General features: G+C 35.2%; 1 protein-coding gene across 20 annotated transcripts in view; it reads right to left on the reverse strand.

Annotated features, from left to right (window-relative positions):
• The window catches only part of sipa1l1 (signal-induced proliferation-associated 1 like 1), a 119,501-nt gene that overhangs the window by 47,249 nt on the left and 55,168 nt on the right, over nucleotides 1-17,084 (reverse strand). For all 20 annotated transcript variants that reach the window (XM_073932842.1, XM_073932839.1, XM_073932841.1 and 17 more), the window contains exons 2-3: nucleotides 935-2,687; nucleotides 262-392 (exon numbers count right to left, since the gene is read on the reverse strand). In XM_073932842.1, the coding sequence (XP_073788943.1) occupies nucleotides 262-392; nucleotides 935-2,474 (1,671 nt within the window). In that variant the 5' untranslated portion in view covers nucleotides 2,475-2,687. The remainder of the gene's footprint in view (nucleotides 1-261; nucleotides 393-934; nucleotides 2,688-17,084) is intronic.

Genomic DNA, 17,084 nt, shown 5'->3' on the forward strand with positions numbered 1-17,084 from the left:
GATTGTCTTCATCTATCCATTTAAAGCTGCTGACAGAAGTGGTGTATGATTGAGAAGCAGTGTGGTGACGAGGGCACAGTGTGATCTGTGCCGAGCACTAGCAGAGAGAGAACTCGCCTCTAAGCATGTTATATAAGATTAGCAGTGGGCGTCAGACCTGGATCTCACTCACTGCTAACTGCTTAGAATTAACTCTCTCTGTGCAGGCACGAGGACGCATGTTGTATTCAGATGCTAATGATGGTGTAAATGAGCGCTCACCTCGCTGGTTCTGAAGATGATTCGGTAGTTGTATTGCTGGCCGTGCTCTTTGTGATCTTCCAATTTCTCCCGGCGAATGCTGACAGCTACTGGTCCCAGTGTCTCGTCGACACCCAAGTAGTTCCAGTGCTCTGAGGATTTTTAGCATTTTTCAGTTAATGATTAGTTTGTTGAAAGAACAGCAGTGTTATAAACAAAGACCATAACAGATGATTGAGTAAGTAACAACTTCAATTAGGGCTCAAATTGTAAAACAACACAGAAAAAACAGACTGGATAGTTGATACAACGAACTATGATCAGGAATTACACCAATGTTATTAAATTTTATGTGAATATTTGATAAGAATATTTAATAGAAATACATGTTTGCATAAAAAAGTGACTTTTTTGATATAACTATTATCTTCATTTTATGTGGTGTGGCACTCATAGTCCTCAATGTGCAACTCACATTTTATGTTAGAATCACACCAATAGGGGTGCACTGATTTAGAAATTTTGGGTGACACTAGTTACTGAATATTCTTCTGTGTAATGCATCAATCAAATTTTCCTATCTGACCAATAACTAACATAAATATAAACATTTATTTCCATATATGAACATGGTCACAGATATTTCGTGCACCACTACCAACATATCAAATGTTGCATGACTGCAAACACTCACCTCTCAAGTAAAAGTTCTTCCTGTAATAATAGGCACCCAAGTCCACATGTTCAAGTATGTTGCTCTTTCCTCGATCATGGTGAAGACTCTTGCCATCCTTTGGGGCCTCAAGAACAGCCACTCCAGCATTGCTAAAATGTGTGTTGGGAGCTCTTTCAGGAGATCCTTCTTCATCTCTAGAAGAGCTGGAGGCACCACTGCCGATACTGCCCTGTTTTGAAGGGCTGATGTTTCTCTCTCCCTCACCGCCAATTTCATTCCGGAAACAAGGACAGCTGAGAACTAAATCATTGCTCTTGTCATCACCCGAGTCAAGAGAAGGCCCATCCTTGACGCTGAGCTCTTCCTGACTCCCACAAGGAGAACCATAAGCCCCACTTTGGGTGGACGAGAGAGATGACGTGTTGGAGGCCGAGGCTGCAGCAGCAGCAGAGGCACCAGTGGTGGTGTTCTTTCGCTTAGCGGCACTTTGCCGACTCTGCACAACCTCATTCAGGTCAAACAGTATACTCTGGACATCAAAGTGTGCAAACCCTTTCTGGCAGACCCATGGTTTTGGAGGAGGACCCAAGTCATCAGACTTTCCATCCTCTGCATCTGAACCTGCACGTGACGAATCGCCTTCAGCTTTGACACTCCGCAGCTTTCGAAATATGGACTCTCCACCAGTTTCTGACTTTGAGCGCCTTTTCATTTGTTTTTCCCTTTCTTTCAGGCGACTGGCAGGACTTCCCCGAGGAGGACCAAGAGGTCCATCGGGCAAGTCGAGGGCTGTCTGTTTATGGGCGACTGTCAGTAACTCACTTAGCTTTTCAGGGGCAGGACTGCGCTGGTCTGGAGCATCTGTCGTGTAGCCTTTGAGCATGTCGAAGAAGCTTTCACCTGACACACCATGCTTGTCGATAGACGAGGTACTGCCATACTCTCGATGCATGGGGGTCCATCCTGAAAAAGACCAGCCTTCGCTTCCATCGCCATCTAGTTCACTAATGGTAATATCACTGTTGCTGCGTTGTCTAATTCGCCGCATGCCTTTGCGGGGCGATCCAAGATAGCCGTCAGGTGACAGAAAGCGATTGTCTTTGCCTTTGCTCTGCATCTTGTTCTTTAGCGTGTTGTGAATGTTACGCAACATGGAGGAGTCCTGAGGGCTGATCAGGTGGCCAAGTTTGCTTGACAAGTTGCTCTGGGCGCTTCCTGTGGTAGTGGATGGGGAATCAGTTTCCACTGTGATGTGCCAAACCCCACCTCCATTTCCTCCTCCTCCTCCTCCTCCTCCTCCTCCTCCTCCGCTTCCACTACTTCCACCACTGCCTCCACTTCCTCCACTGCCACCATCTTTCCTGGGAGGCCAGTCAGCAACCCGAGCTCTAACGCCCATTTTGGGAACTCCCGGCGTGCCGGTCAAGTGTGTACTTTCACTGCGAGGGGGCGGTGCACCTCCATTGGGCAAGCGCAGACGGCGAGTATAAAACTCATCAGAGGCGGGAACAGAACCGCCCACAGAGCGTTCGGTTTGTGAACGCTTTAGACTGGTCATGGTATGGCTAAGTGGCGGAGCTCAGCACTGGAGCATGCCCGCAGTGTAGCTGAAATAACGAAGCTTAGGAAACATGGGCAGCCACTCAGCTGGAGAGGCCAGAGAACAGAGGACCGATGATAATAAAAGTGAACTTTAAAGTGAACTTGAATCAGGCATGTGTGGCGACCATTAGGTGATTAGACCTTCCTCCTCTCATCCCTTTATGCAAAACTGAAACACATAAAAATGGGAAAGGTATGAGAATAAGCTTTGCTAATAAAGGTTAAAAATTATAATGAAGTAATAAAGGTAAACAGATTATAAACAACATAGACAGCCAAAGTAATGAAACAGAAGGGCAATATATTAAAAAATTATTGACTGCATTATTATGGAGTGCTTTTGATGATAGTTACATGAGTCACATGTTAACATCTGACAACAATTTTAAACTTGAGTAGAAAAAAAAAGAGGTCAAAATGGCAGATGAAGCATAGACTGAAAGACACTTGATTACATACAGATTTGCTGTGTACCTGCTTTAAATACTAACATCATGCCAAAGCAAACATGAAAAGAATGTTTTTTTTTTTTTTCATTTGTAAACTCTTCAGAAATCTAGAAAGCAAAAATATATGCACAATCATTCTGAATTTACAAAAGAGATTTTACTTAAGTTTTATGTTATGAATAAGTGTTTTACATAAGGCACCGAATTATGACCAGATTTCACCTGTTCAGCTAGGAGTTTATATGGCAGGCCTTTAACTGCTACACTGTTCATACACTTGGCTGTGCCAAAGGGCAGATTACACCACATGAATAAATCAATGCCACACTGCCGTGGAGAGGCAGAACACTGCACAAGTACAGACACAAACCAAATCGAATGATTAGATATCACCAGGATGTTTTGATGTGCAACGTAACAAAGATGGTCAAAAGCCATTCAACAATTTATTTCATCTAGTTAATTCCTACTTTACCATACAATCCTTTATCTTAAATTACTTGAGGCAACAATAATAACTAGGCATTGGCCATAGGCATTGAACATCGGCCAAGATTCTGACGGTTTACTAACTTTGGATAAAAAGATCAGTTTTACAATAATGCGATTACTAATCTAAAATATATTCTTATTAAATGTCTGGGTAAAAAACAAAAACCTTTTCCCCTTTAAACACAATATATTTAACTTTGAGAAACGTTTAATATATTTTATATTGTCAGGCATTATATGTCAGGCTAAATAATTCAAATAAATCATTGACTTCTGCTGTATTCATTAGTTTTAAAAACACAGATTTTTATTATTATTATTATAACAAATCAAATTAGTCCCAATAGAGAGAATTAAGAACAGGACACATGTTAAAATCCATCTGCTGTATGGATATCTATTATGTTAATGTACAAAATAAACCTGATTTAACGTCCACAAACCGGGATTGAAGCATCTTATTTTATAAATGTACTGACATGCATCTGCGGTGATAAAGTAAAGATGGTAAAAGCGCTGTAATTCATTACAAACATGCACAGTTTTAAAAACGTTTTAAACTTAATAAGCGGCTGTCAATTAAATCAGAGGACAGAAAAAAACCACACACGTCACATTTAGTGGGTGTCAAAATGGAAAGGATTTAGATCCTATTTTAAAGTCAGGACATTGGAAAAAAGAGATTGTCTTTATATCACCCCAATATGACTGTGGACATGCTATGCCCACACAGTTTTGTCCAAACCACTTACAAAAGATGATTTTCATCATAGGTGCCCTTTAAGCTTTAAAAACACTTACAAAATTAGCTTTATCCTTGTACGATTACCAATTGCAAAACCCATACCAGACCTGGTCAGAAAGCTACACAAGTAAAAACTGAATACAGCAGGTGGCACTGCACATAAGTCCTCATCGCTCAAATTGTAATGCACTACAGATGAACATTGTTCTCATATGACAGGAGAAGCTCTGAAATGTCAGTTTCCTTGGTTTCCTGGCAACCATCTGCCGAGTGTTGTGGTGCAGAGCGGCAGTGCTGCTGGGTTAACCTTAATGAGAGAGCTGAAGCCCAGTGACTACACACATACACACACCTCCATAATCTTCCACACACACACACATCAGGAGAACAACCCTAAGACAAGATCCACGAAACAGTGTAAATGATCCATAGTATAAATGTAGCTAAAAATATCTGATGAAAAAAATATGTGAAAGCTAGCGATTATGCTAATTACGATCAGGGCAACACATACGACCTAACATTCAGTGTTTAATCACAGCATGTATCATAAGGACTAAGAGCATAGCATTAATATTACTACAGCGAAATGAAAGTCTCCCAAATGAAGAGGCAGGCTGGAATGGAACAATAGACGAATCCCACTGAATCACTTGACATTTTGGAGATTGTGAATCACATTAGTAGTGCTAGACCATGTGTATGCGCTGATGAAATTATGAGATAATCTTCCTGCCGGTGAGTCCTGACCTCCCGATGGCTGGAAGGGGTGTGTGGAGAGCCGGGTGTGGCAGCATAACAAACCCCAACAACACACACTCGACGCACCGAGTACAGATGAGGTCATGGGTATTTCCATTTTTTGAGAGTGCTTTTGCTCTCACGTCTGCTCTCCCGCAGAAACCATGCTGTAATACATTTCGGAGGTTGCAGCACAGGTGCTTCTGCAAGGCCGGGAGGAACTCTGTGGCTTAGTCATACACAGCTGCCAAATTACAGCCCGGAGTATGACAGATGGGGGCAGCGCGGGCTGACAGATCCCATGTAGCCAGTTAATGAGACAGATACCTGTGACGAGCTTCACCAGGAAGACCGCGAGCAGGGCAGGTATGACTAACACACCAATGAGAACTTTAACTCGGAGGACAAATCTCAGACGAAAGTGTGACCTTATATAGACCGGCTCTTTCCCTATAGAAAGGAATAGAAATAAAAGCTTATCTTAAATTTTTGTTTTAACTAATAATAATAATTTTGTAACTGGTTTATTACTTAAATATATATGGTTAAAGGGATAGTTCAAACAAAAATAAAATCTATATCTGTCTTTTTCTCGACCTTCACTTTAGTGCTCCACAATATTTTATTTCAGCATTGATCTCGCAAAGTGAACATTTGTAAAAGTCACATCACTAGAATACGCAATGTTGAGTCTGGAATTTAATTTATCATTTCAAGAGTGTGACAACAACGATAGTAATGTAATGATAGTAATAATGACAGTAAAAAGGAAAAAGGACAATAGTAATATTAACTGATAACAACAACAATGATAATTACAAGTACACCAACAACTACTATGGAAATTACTAATGTTACAACGACAACAGCCAAAACAATGACTACTCCTACAATGTCTTCTACTACTGATCCTTTTACAACAAAGGCTACTACCTCTGATACTATCACAATGTCTACTACTACTGATGCTACAACATCTACCACTACTACAACAAGGACTGCTACCACTACTACTGCTACATCTACTACTGATACTACCACACCAACGACGACTACAACATGTGTTTGTGTGTGGGTTTTAAAAAGCATTCAGGCCTAAGAAATTGAACTGTTTTTAACTAATACATTTATAATGATAAATTATATTGAATTGTTCATGAAATGAAGACTATGCAGTATTATTTTACATTTGATTAATCAATTACTGTACACCAGAATGCAGTTCGGCAACTCAAAAAACAATAAAATGCTGTTTACATAATTTGTGATTTTTTTTACTGAATTTATCTATGCTTTTAGATTGTTCCTTATACTTAATGCACATGCACTCCCCTCCAGAATCACCCCAAGATCTTACGTCATCAAACGTAAGATTATAAATTCTTTCCAAATAGTTATTCAACACATTAGTGAAATCCTATTTATATCGCAATATTTATATTATATTAGATTTTTGCAATATTATGCACTACCTATTTAGTATTTAGTAGTAGTATTACCTACTACTAAACCTATTTGAGTTTCTTTATTCTATTGAACACAACAGAAAATATTTTGCAATGGTTGACTTCTATAGTAATGTTTTTTCTACTATGTAAGTTAATGAGTGACGCCAACAAGAATATCTTCTTTTGTTTTTTTTTTTTTTTTTTAAAGAACAGATCTTAAAAAATTAAAACCACATTAGTAAAAGTAAATGCACAGGCAATTTTCATTTTTGGGTGAACAGTCTCTATAAATTGCTGTTTTTAATTGGCCAAATCCTGCTTGGAACTTTTAAAAGACAATAAAAGTTGATTTTGTTTATTAGTGGAGTCAACATGAGCTGTTGAGCATGATTGGTTTGAAATGAACTCTCTATTCGGTCTTTTAAAATATATTTACAGACGTCATGTAATGTGTCTTAACCAAGTCCAAGCAAGAATATAAGCTCAATAACCCGGTGTTGGCAGCTTTAAATGACCTGATCATAATTCAAGTTCACCGTATTTTTTTGAAGCTGTTTCCAACCATTTTAGAGATGCGCATAAAAAAATGAGTTGATCAAAACAGCAAGATGTGCATCAATTTTGACAATGCGCATAAAAAACATATGCACATAACTGAGTAGGATAAACCTTTTGTTTAATAATAAGAAATACGCATACACTATGATGGAAACACTTACCGAACAAATTCCAGTGTGCGCAATAAAAAGTAAAGTGACTTTGTAACAGATCATGTAAGGATAAAATTTTTGTGAATGAACAAACCAGCAGGCTGAGCACATTTTAAAACATCTGAAATGTTGTTTTAGTCAATCTAAAACACCTTAACCATTTCAGTATTAGTGTTATTATAATATTAATTACCTGAGAACTGTCAAGAGCGTCTGTGCTCAGAGTCTTACACCTTTAAACGCCACCACGTGTTTATTTGGTCAGCATTGTCTTCTGAGGTGCAAGTCATTGATTAAATAAGGTCACTCAGTTTCTCCTACCTTGAAAAATTCTACTTTTACATTTGATAATTGGCGCCAGTTAATCAAGAAATGACAATTTTTATCTTTTAGACTCATTGGATGGAAACGCTGCTTTGTTTGCACGTCTTTTATGCGATATTTCAGTTTTGCGCATAAACTTAATTTTATTTTAACTTAACCTAAAACATAGCTACTGGTATAAGCTCTTGCATTATGCACATATCAGATACACATCAGATTTTTTTTCACATTGGAATGAGAAAAACCAATCTGAGTATTGCAGAAATGCATGTGATTTTTTTTCCTGCTTATACATACGCTTACCATATCCTGTGCAACATGAGAAGAAAAATACTGAATTGGGTCACTTGAACAATGCACATGCACCCTAACTGCATGATGCAAATTAAATTATCACACAATGCTACCTATAGAAAGCATTTATTATTCATGCCCCATTTTCAGTTCCCCCACGATGGTACTTCTATGCTGAAGCACCCTTAAGAAAATCCTTTCAATCCCAGCCTAAATGAACACCTCATCTTTAACTACTACACTAATTGGTTTGCACTTGGCAAATTAAATATGGGGTGTTAGCTTAAGCTGGAAACCGAGGAAAAAAGCATCATGTCAGGGTGAAAACAACTGCTCAAATGAGAAGAACATCAACAAGCACATGTAAAAGCAGGCTCAATGAATAAAATTGCTGAAAGGTTCTGATTCAGTCTGCATTCAAATACATACAGAGCCACAAACCTGTACACAAAAAGAAGAGATAAAAAAAAGAGAAAACTGACATGAAAAAATGAGCTGCGTGAAAAAGTTCACCCTCCCTGTAACCCTTCGAAATAAACTGTCTGGGTTTTTTATTTGTTTTGAATTATATTTGATGCTGTGCCTTTAAGATATGAAATCAGCAACAGTGTTTTTCTCCATTAAGACACCGACTGCAAGTTTGGGGTTTGCTCCATTATAGTTTTAACTGCCCAAAACTTCAATAACATCCTCTTTGCAAAGATTCATTACACTATCCATGCTGAAGAGGGAGGCATAAACAGGTAGCCAGACTGAAGTGAACCGGGACAATCTTACTTTCTCCTTATTACCTTGCTATGATTAGGAAAGTTACATTTTTGGCATCACTAACGTTAACATTTAGTTTGAGCATTTATCAGTGTCATCAAAGTTGAGAAACTGATATTTTGCAGATTGGTATAAAACATGCTCATTTCCAGCTGGGCGAGAGATTAAGTAACCAAAGTACTTTTTAAATCAAAAGATTGAAAAATTGACGCCTTTAAAAAATTGAGCAATAAATAAAAAAGATGTTTTGATAAAGCAAAGCTGTAAGCCTCAAAAAAGTGATGGCTGTAAATCCTAAAAAAATGCAGGCTTTCCAACCACAAGGAAAGAATAAAGAATGTCTGAACGCTTAGAGGAAACGTGGTCAATGGCTGAACTCACTTGAAATGTTTCTGCAAAACCAAGGAAGAAAAACAATAGCGTTGAACACACAAGAACAATTCGTATAATTGCAGCCTTTCAGATAAAAGGACAACTGCATTTAAGTAAACAACATCCTCCACAAAAGCTTGACAAAACTGCAGAAGTGGGTATTTCCAAGAACTCTTTTGGACCTTTGAAAAGAGTGCATTCTTCATTCATTCAAGACTCAGTGCAAAATGAACTGTAATGTTTCTGAAATGTAGAAAAATGCAAGTGGAAGCACAGAATCCAGTCATAAAATGAAAATGTATTTCACTGTATAACGTGAAAACTTAAAAGAATCACTGAAGGATTTCCAAAAATATGAAATGTAAGGAAAATGAAAACAATGAGAACATTTTGAATGAACAAAAAGGCTGTACAGAGAAAACAAAATGCAATATGGAACAATATCCATGAATGCCAATGCCAAAAAAATGCAAAAAGGATTATATATAAATATTAAATTGCTTGATTATTTGATTACTACAAAAACTCAAGCATGAATGGTGCCGTTTTCTCATTATGAGGATAATATATTTCTCAATAAACTGATTATTAGGAAGTAGCATTAAAACCAATTACTAAACTTTCATCCTAAAAAATATGATTTATACAGTCTTTAATTACTTTGTGATGGTAAATTTGTATTAATACAATTTAAAAAAATAACTGGAAATATGAAAAAGTTCTGGAAAAATCCCAAAAGTGTAAACATAAAAATTTATAACAGCACAAAATTATAAATATTTATATATGAAAGTTCAGATGCAAAGACCTCTAAGGGCCATCTGAAATTTCCATAAAAAATGAGCGTTAGTTTCAGCCTCTTTTGTTTATGTTGAGTTATTTCACTTTGAAGACCATCAAAAGAACTTATTCTTTGCCATAAAAATGAAATTGCTGCACCTACACACAGAAACCTGATGAAAATGCAAACTTTAGAAGAAAATTTGAGACGTTAGAGGTTTTTGCATTTGAACTCTCTGTCTAATGTGTTTAATACTCCAGTTAAAATGCATTAAATATTCATTAAAAACTTTTTTAAAAAGTTTACGGAATTAATTCAATTGAATGTACAACTTCATTCAATAATCACTCAAAAACTATATGAAAATTACACCTCATAAATTATATATTGATTTATACAATGTGCAAGAATAATGATAATATAAATATAGCTTATTGTAGCAGTATTAGAAGAATCTAAAAATGTGTAAATGTAAATAAATAAAATACTGCATTTCATGGAAAAGCATTACTGTATTAAAAATGTACTACAGAATTCTTATAATTAACAAAATTCACAGAATTAAGCTTAAATAAGTTAAGACTTGAATACTAAAACCAAACTCAAAAAAAAAAGAAAAAAAAAAAGAGAAATTTTTTTTTTTTTTTTCCTTTTTTTTGCCATACAATGGGCTTTGTCATTTCCTCTCTTCTACAGCTGTACTGCCTTCCTGACAGTAAAAAAGGCCCTTTCTCTCACCCTGTCACATGAACTTGATCTTTACTTGGATGCTGATGACACGGCCCATTTCTGAGTCACACCTCCAGGTCGAGAACCACAACACCTGTTGTGTGAGGTGTCGAGATGCAGACATGAGGATACTCCTTACAGGACCATGATTAAAGCTTCAAGGTGACTCACCTCTTCTTGAGAGAAGAGAGTGACTGACTGTCTTCCTCCCTTTGATAAAAAAACTTCCCCAGTATCAATAATGCCCTGAGTTGTCCTCTTATTTGAACCTTGTAGGGCTTTAAACAGGAGAGAATGTGAATGATGTGGTTTTTGCGGTAACAGAGTAAAGAGAACAGAAACTATCATTCCTTTGCTCTTGCAAGAGCTTCATGTTAAAGTAGGGCCAGCAGTCTGACAGTACAGTATAATGCTACAACTGAAGACAACCTGACATACCCTTTATGCTGCAGTAGTATAGTATACAAATATGTGTGGGCAAGTTTGGATAAAATCTGGTTGAAACAGACCAGATTCAGCTTTTAAAAGAAAAGAAAAGGATAAAACGCCTAAACAAAAAAAATAAAGAAAAAAATACCAAAACAAAATGACAAAAAACAAAAAATACCAAAACAAGATACCAAAGAAATACCAGAACAAAACTAGCAAATAAAAAAAAAATCTCCCAAAATACCAAAGCAAAATCCCAAATAAAAACCAAAACAAAACAACAAAATATACTAAAAACAAAATATCAGAAAATACCAAACAAAAATACCAAAATATACCAAAACAAAACAACAAAAATACCAAAAAATGCCAAAAAATAGCAAAACAAAATAACAAAGATGCAAAAAAAAACTAAATAACAAAAAATATCAAAACATCAAAACTAAATAACAAAAAAATACAAAAATAAGCAAATACCAAAGCAAAATAAAATATACAAAATAAAATACCAAAACAAATTACCAAAAAAATAATTTAACAAAATACCAAAAAGATTTAACCAAATGCCAAAAAATACCAAACAAATATGAAAATAAAGTCAAATACCAACAAAATAATGAAAAATACTAATACAAATACCAAATATACCAAGAAATACCAAAACAAAATACAAAAAAAAACAATTCCAAAACAAAATAACAAAATAGCAAAAAAAATAAAAAATAAATAAATAATACCAAAACAAAATACCAAAAAGACCAAAACAAAATACCAAAAATATGAAAATAAAAATAAGCAAATACCAACAAAATAATGAAATATACTAATAAAAACACAGAATATACCAAAAATATCAATAAATAACAAAAAATACCAAAACAAAATAAAAATACCAAAACAAAGACAAAACCACCAAAAATTTTAATAAAATATCAAAACAAAACAACAAAAAATACCAAAACAAAATACCCCCCCAAAAAATATCAATAAAATACCAAAACAAAAAATACCAGAACAAAATACCAAAAATATCAAAAGAAAATACCAAAAAGTACCAAAACAAAATAACAAAAAACAAAATAACAAAAGAATAACAAAAATTATCAAAACAAAATGACCAAAAAAGACCAAAACAATAAAAACAAGAATAACAAAAATACCTAAATAAAAAGGGCTTAGGAAAAATACCAAAAAACAAAATAAAATACCAAAACAAGACACCAAAAAATACCAAAAAACAAAAACAAGATACCAAAAATACCACAACAAATTAACAAGCAAATACCAAAACAAAATACCCAAAAATACCAAATTATTCACAATATTTACAATTTGCATGTGGAAGGTCAAATACAACATTGAGCATTTTTGAAAATTCCCATTTACTCAAACCAGGAATTAAGAAAGATTGAGCTTCTTTTTTGATGCGTACAGCTGGAAATGTAACCAGATTTGCAAAAGCAAAACAAAGTGGCGAAGCAGATTTTTAACTTTCATTTCTTCCTTGATGCCAGGCAGAAGGTGTTTTGCCTCAGTTTCTTTCTTTTCTGATTGACTACATTTAAAGTCTTCATTTTTGTGTGGGCAAAGAAAAATACAAGCAACAACATAATCCCGCATTAACAATATTTATTGGTGGAAATATGAACTGAAAGACATGGTTTTGTGCTGCCTGGTGGTTGATGATAAAACCCCTCATTTTTCAGTGTTTACCCACTAAAGAGGAAGTAATCGGCAGACTGAGGCTGATGTGGTCTCCCACGCACAAACCACATTTTTCTTTGCCTTTCTAGGTCTCTTTTTCTCACATCCTCCCTCCTCCCAGTCCGTCTGTCCATCATTCTTTTGCTATTTGTTTTTGTTTCCCAATACAGTAAAGATATGAATGGATCATGGTCATTCTATTTCATAGAGCATACAGCCAGAAATGATTTAAAGCTGAGTTTATCCACTATGGAAACTACTAATCAATAATTATTCTTTTTTTTTTTTTAAATATACAGACTTTTGAAGGTTATTAAATAAAGAAAGAATAAAATAAGAAAATTTTTAACAGCACTAACAACAATAACAATTACAACAGTATTATTATTAACAATGATAATATAAATAGTATTATTATTATTATTATTATTATTATTATTATCATCATTATTATAATACAGTTTTTTTATATACCATAACAAACAATGACGACTACAACAACAAAAATAGTTTTATATAATAATTAGAATTAGAAATTTAAAAATTCTCAAAAGTAAAATAAAGAAATATTAAGTTTTGTGGAAACACTGAGATTTAGGTCACAGCCATGTGACCCTGCACCCCAATACCGGTTACTCACTGAAGCCAAGCAGGGCTGAGCCTGGACCGTATCTGGATGAGAGACCACATGGGAAAACTAGGTTGCTGTTGCAAGTGGTGTTAGCGAGGCCAGCAGGCCTGATTTATTATCCTAATGCCCCAGTAAAGTGAACCACACTGTCAGTGAGCACCGTCTTTCGAATGAGACGTTAAACCAAGGTGTGTTGAGCGCACTGGCCCATTGTTTTGTGGCTGCCGTCGCATCATCCAAGTGGATACTGCACACTGATGGTGGTATGGAGAGACCCCCCTCATGATCGTGAAGCGCTTTGGGTGTATGGCCATACACAATAAATACGCTATATAAATACACATTGCTTGCTTGCTTGCTTGCTTACTAGGTCATGAAATTGAAGAAATAGATTGGTCTGAAATTTGTAACAACTTGTTTTCTAAATGTACTTCATTGAGTGTTCATGAACTCAATTCTAAATTCATCAACAGAGATTATCTTACACCCTTACGTCTGAAAAAGATTTACAGAAACGCCTCTTATTTTAACTTTATAAAAAATGCAAAGGATCATTCCATCACTGTTTCTGGTTTTGTGAAAAATCCCCTCTTTTTGGAAGAAAATGCATTATTTTCTACAAGGACTCGAAGATACAAATTGTGTTTTTCTCTGGAATTGTATTTGTTAAATGGTGAATGTAGGTATATAGTATATATGGTATAAAGAGAATGTGTTGGACTCCCACACCAAGCATTTGTTTTTAATCTTGGTTTATCTGGGAAATTTATATATATATTTGTATCTCCTAAAATGTAGTTTTCTCAAATGTGTGCGCTATTTCCACTCGAGAAACTCACCTATGACATACATCAAGTCCAACGATTTTCGTCAGCTATGGACAGCTTTTTGGCATTACATTAATAATTTCTCCTGATTTTCTATTCTTTGGTGAATATTCAGCTCCTAGCTTGACTGTATTATCCTGTTTACTTGTTTGTATATTTCCCCATTATTTCTTACTGTATAGCTGAGACTGTATTTGTATGTGCTGATGTATTAAAATAACCAATGATTATAAAAATTAAAATAAATAAATAGAACTGTGCCAGTGTTCAGAGGCGAGTAGCATATCACGTTGAGTATGGACTAATCTTTTGAGGCGGTGAAACTGTGTCATTTCACCTGTGATGAAAGCATCTGAGAGTAAAAAGCCAGCAGATTTTCTCTCCTCAGACTGCGTGATTGAGCCATCAGAGCATGAATCATCAACTAGGAGAGACAGGAAGAATGAAAAGCAGAGCTCACCACTAATCTTTTTTAACAGCTGTGATCATACAAACACACGTTGCTTCTTCATTGGTGATTCAGTAGTACACATGAAGAGCTGAAATGCCGCTGAGGTTCTTGGGTACAAATCAATAGTGCCCAGTGATGGAGCTCACCTGTGGTATGTGTGGGAAAGTCTGAGTAACGTGCAAGCTCCAGACATAAAAACAAAGAGAAAGATCAATACTGAAAAAGGCCTGAAACTGCTAGTGACACATTTATTTCACTCTTAATTACCAACAAACATCACTATAGTTTTATTATTATTGCGTTATTTATTATCAATTTTAAACATATTGTGATAATCTGCGATGTAGTGCAATATATTGTCTTCTATATATGGCAACATCTGTTTTAACTTAAAAGAGAGTAATTTCCCAGTAAAATCCCAGCATAATTGTTATGAAAACCTGTAATAAATGTTGGTTAAAGGATCGGTACTGAAATGTTGAAAGAAAAAAAAAAAAACAACCATTTCCCTGTAACATTTGAGCGCTGTTGAGCATGTTCTTAAAGGTCCTATGAAATTAAAATAAGGCTTTTGAGATGTTAGTATCAGTATTGTTCAATTTAGGATGTCTTTAAACTAGTGCGCACCAAAACAGACACAAAATTCACATTCAGACAATATAAAACTGATATACAGTAAAGCTTTTACATTATACTCAGTTTTTCCTCAATCAAATGCTCTTTTATCTGACATGTCCCGCCCCCTTCATGACGCTTCACATTTGATGTGCGCTTAAGCTCAACCACTCTCACTGCCAAATCGATGATAAAACAAAATGCCACTGGTTGTTTGTTATTTTAATGGGAAGGAGCTACACTATAGGTCTCAAACTCGATTCCTGGAGGCTGCAGTTCTGCACAGTTTTGCTCAAACCATTATCAAACACAGCTGATGCAACTAATCAAGGTGTTCGCGACTCTTTTGAACACTCGATTATTTAGATCAGCTGTGTTTGGTTAGGGTTGGAGCAAAACTGTGCAGGAATTTAGTTTGAGACCTATATGCTACACTATGTACCAACCTCTCTCATGTTTTGATTGAGATCAAGTCAAACATAAAAAAAATGGCAATTTAAAAGCACTTCACAGGACCAATAAACTATGCTGATTGGCAACTGCTAATCTTCACCACTGTTCAGCAAGAGCAAACACAGATACACAGACACTGGGCAGTTCAAAGCTGCGTAAATCAGTCAATCCATCGAAAGATAGCTCATATGTAGGCCCACACGGAATCTGCACGCGCAAAATTCCAGATTTTCCGCAGATTTTTAGCCCATCATTAATTCTGTTTATTTACTTGAGTAAATGAGTGTAAATCTATATTTATTCAGTTTAATTAATTTCAGTAACATTATTGACTAATGTGAAAATGTTCATCTGATTTATGTACAATGCAGTTTGTACAGTATTATTTTCTGTCTTTTTCTATATATTATATTATATTATATTATATTATATGACAAACTTGCTTTATTTACGAAATAAAGTTAATCTAATTGGATTTGCATTTTAAACATTAAAGGAAAGTTAAAAATATATTATTTTCTATTTCATATATTAAGGTTTTAGTTATGATACTCTCAAAATAATTCCGCAGAAATCCGCAGACTTTTACCAAAATTCTCAGCAGAAATAGCAAAAAAATCGTCCGCAGATTCCTTCTGGCCCTACTCATATGTCAGCTCAAAGACAGATCAGTTGATTGACGCAGCTTTAAAACACTCCAGTGTCTATGTATGTGTTTGTAATCTGTGAATGGCAGCCTGTGAATTACCAAGAGTGGTAAACCGATGACCTTTATGGCCAATCAGTCATCTTTGTTAATCATGTAAACACAATGGTTCATCAGCAGTGTTTATAAACGTGTTCAATAATGCTTAGATGCTAGTAGGAAATTAAAGTTATTTTAATTTCAGTACTTATTGGTATGCACACACTTAATCTGCGCACACAGAAGTCAGCAGATTTTTAGCCTATCATTGATTCGGTTTATTTTATTTACAATACAGTTTGTAAAGTTATATTTTCTGTCTTTTAGTCAATATATTATAAGAGACTTGCTCTGTTTACCAAATAAAGTAGATCTAATTTTATTTCTATTGTAAACATTAAATAAAAGTTTTTATTTTTTAAAAGGTTTTATTTTTTTACTTCATATAATAAGGGTTTAGTTATGATACTCCCAAAAAAATCTGCAGATTTTTAACACAATTCTGCTCAGAAATAGCAAAAAATGCACGCAGATTCTACTTATTGGTAACAACTTCAGTGCCTTCGAAGTTGTGACCAAGGTGACCAAGTTTTCCAGAGAAAAAAAAAACACCACCATCTAGTGGATTGTAAAACGTATAATATTATAAAACAAATTATAATAATAAAATACTTACAATATATATTGATATAGGCGTCCATGTATCAATAAAGTATTACTACAGAAAATATCATTATTTACAGCTATTAGTCCTCTAATAGCTGATAAAGAGAGGCTTGGACTAATAAATTTTCCATTGGTCGGCTACTCACCAAACAACCTCCACAGAAAACACGATCAGAAAGTTTGGGAACACAGTTCACTTCGGAAACCACAACCTAAGCATTCAAATCTTAAGCCAAACATGCATTGATATGA

This window comes from Danio rerio, chromosome 20, assembly GCF_049306965.1.
Source record: "Danio rerio strain Tuebingen ecotype United States chromosome 20, GRCz12tu, whole genome shotgun sequence".
In the NCBI taxonomy this organism is placed as follows: domain Eukaryota; kingdom Metazoa; phylum Chordata; class Actinopteri; order Cypriniformes; family Danionidae; genus Danio; species Danio rerio.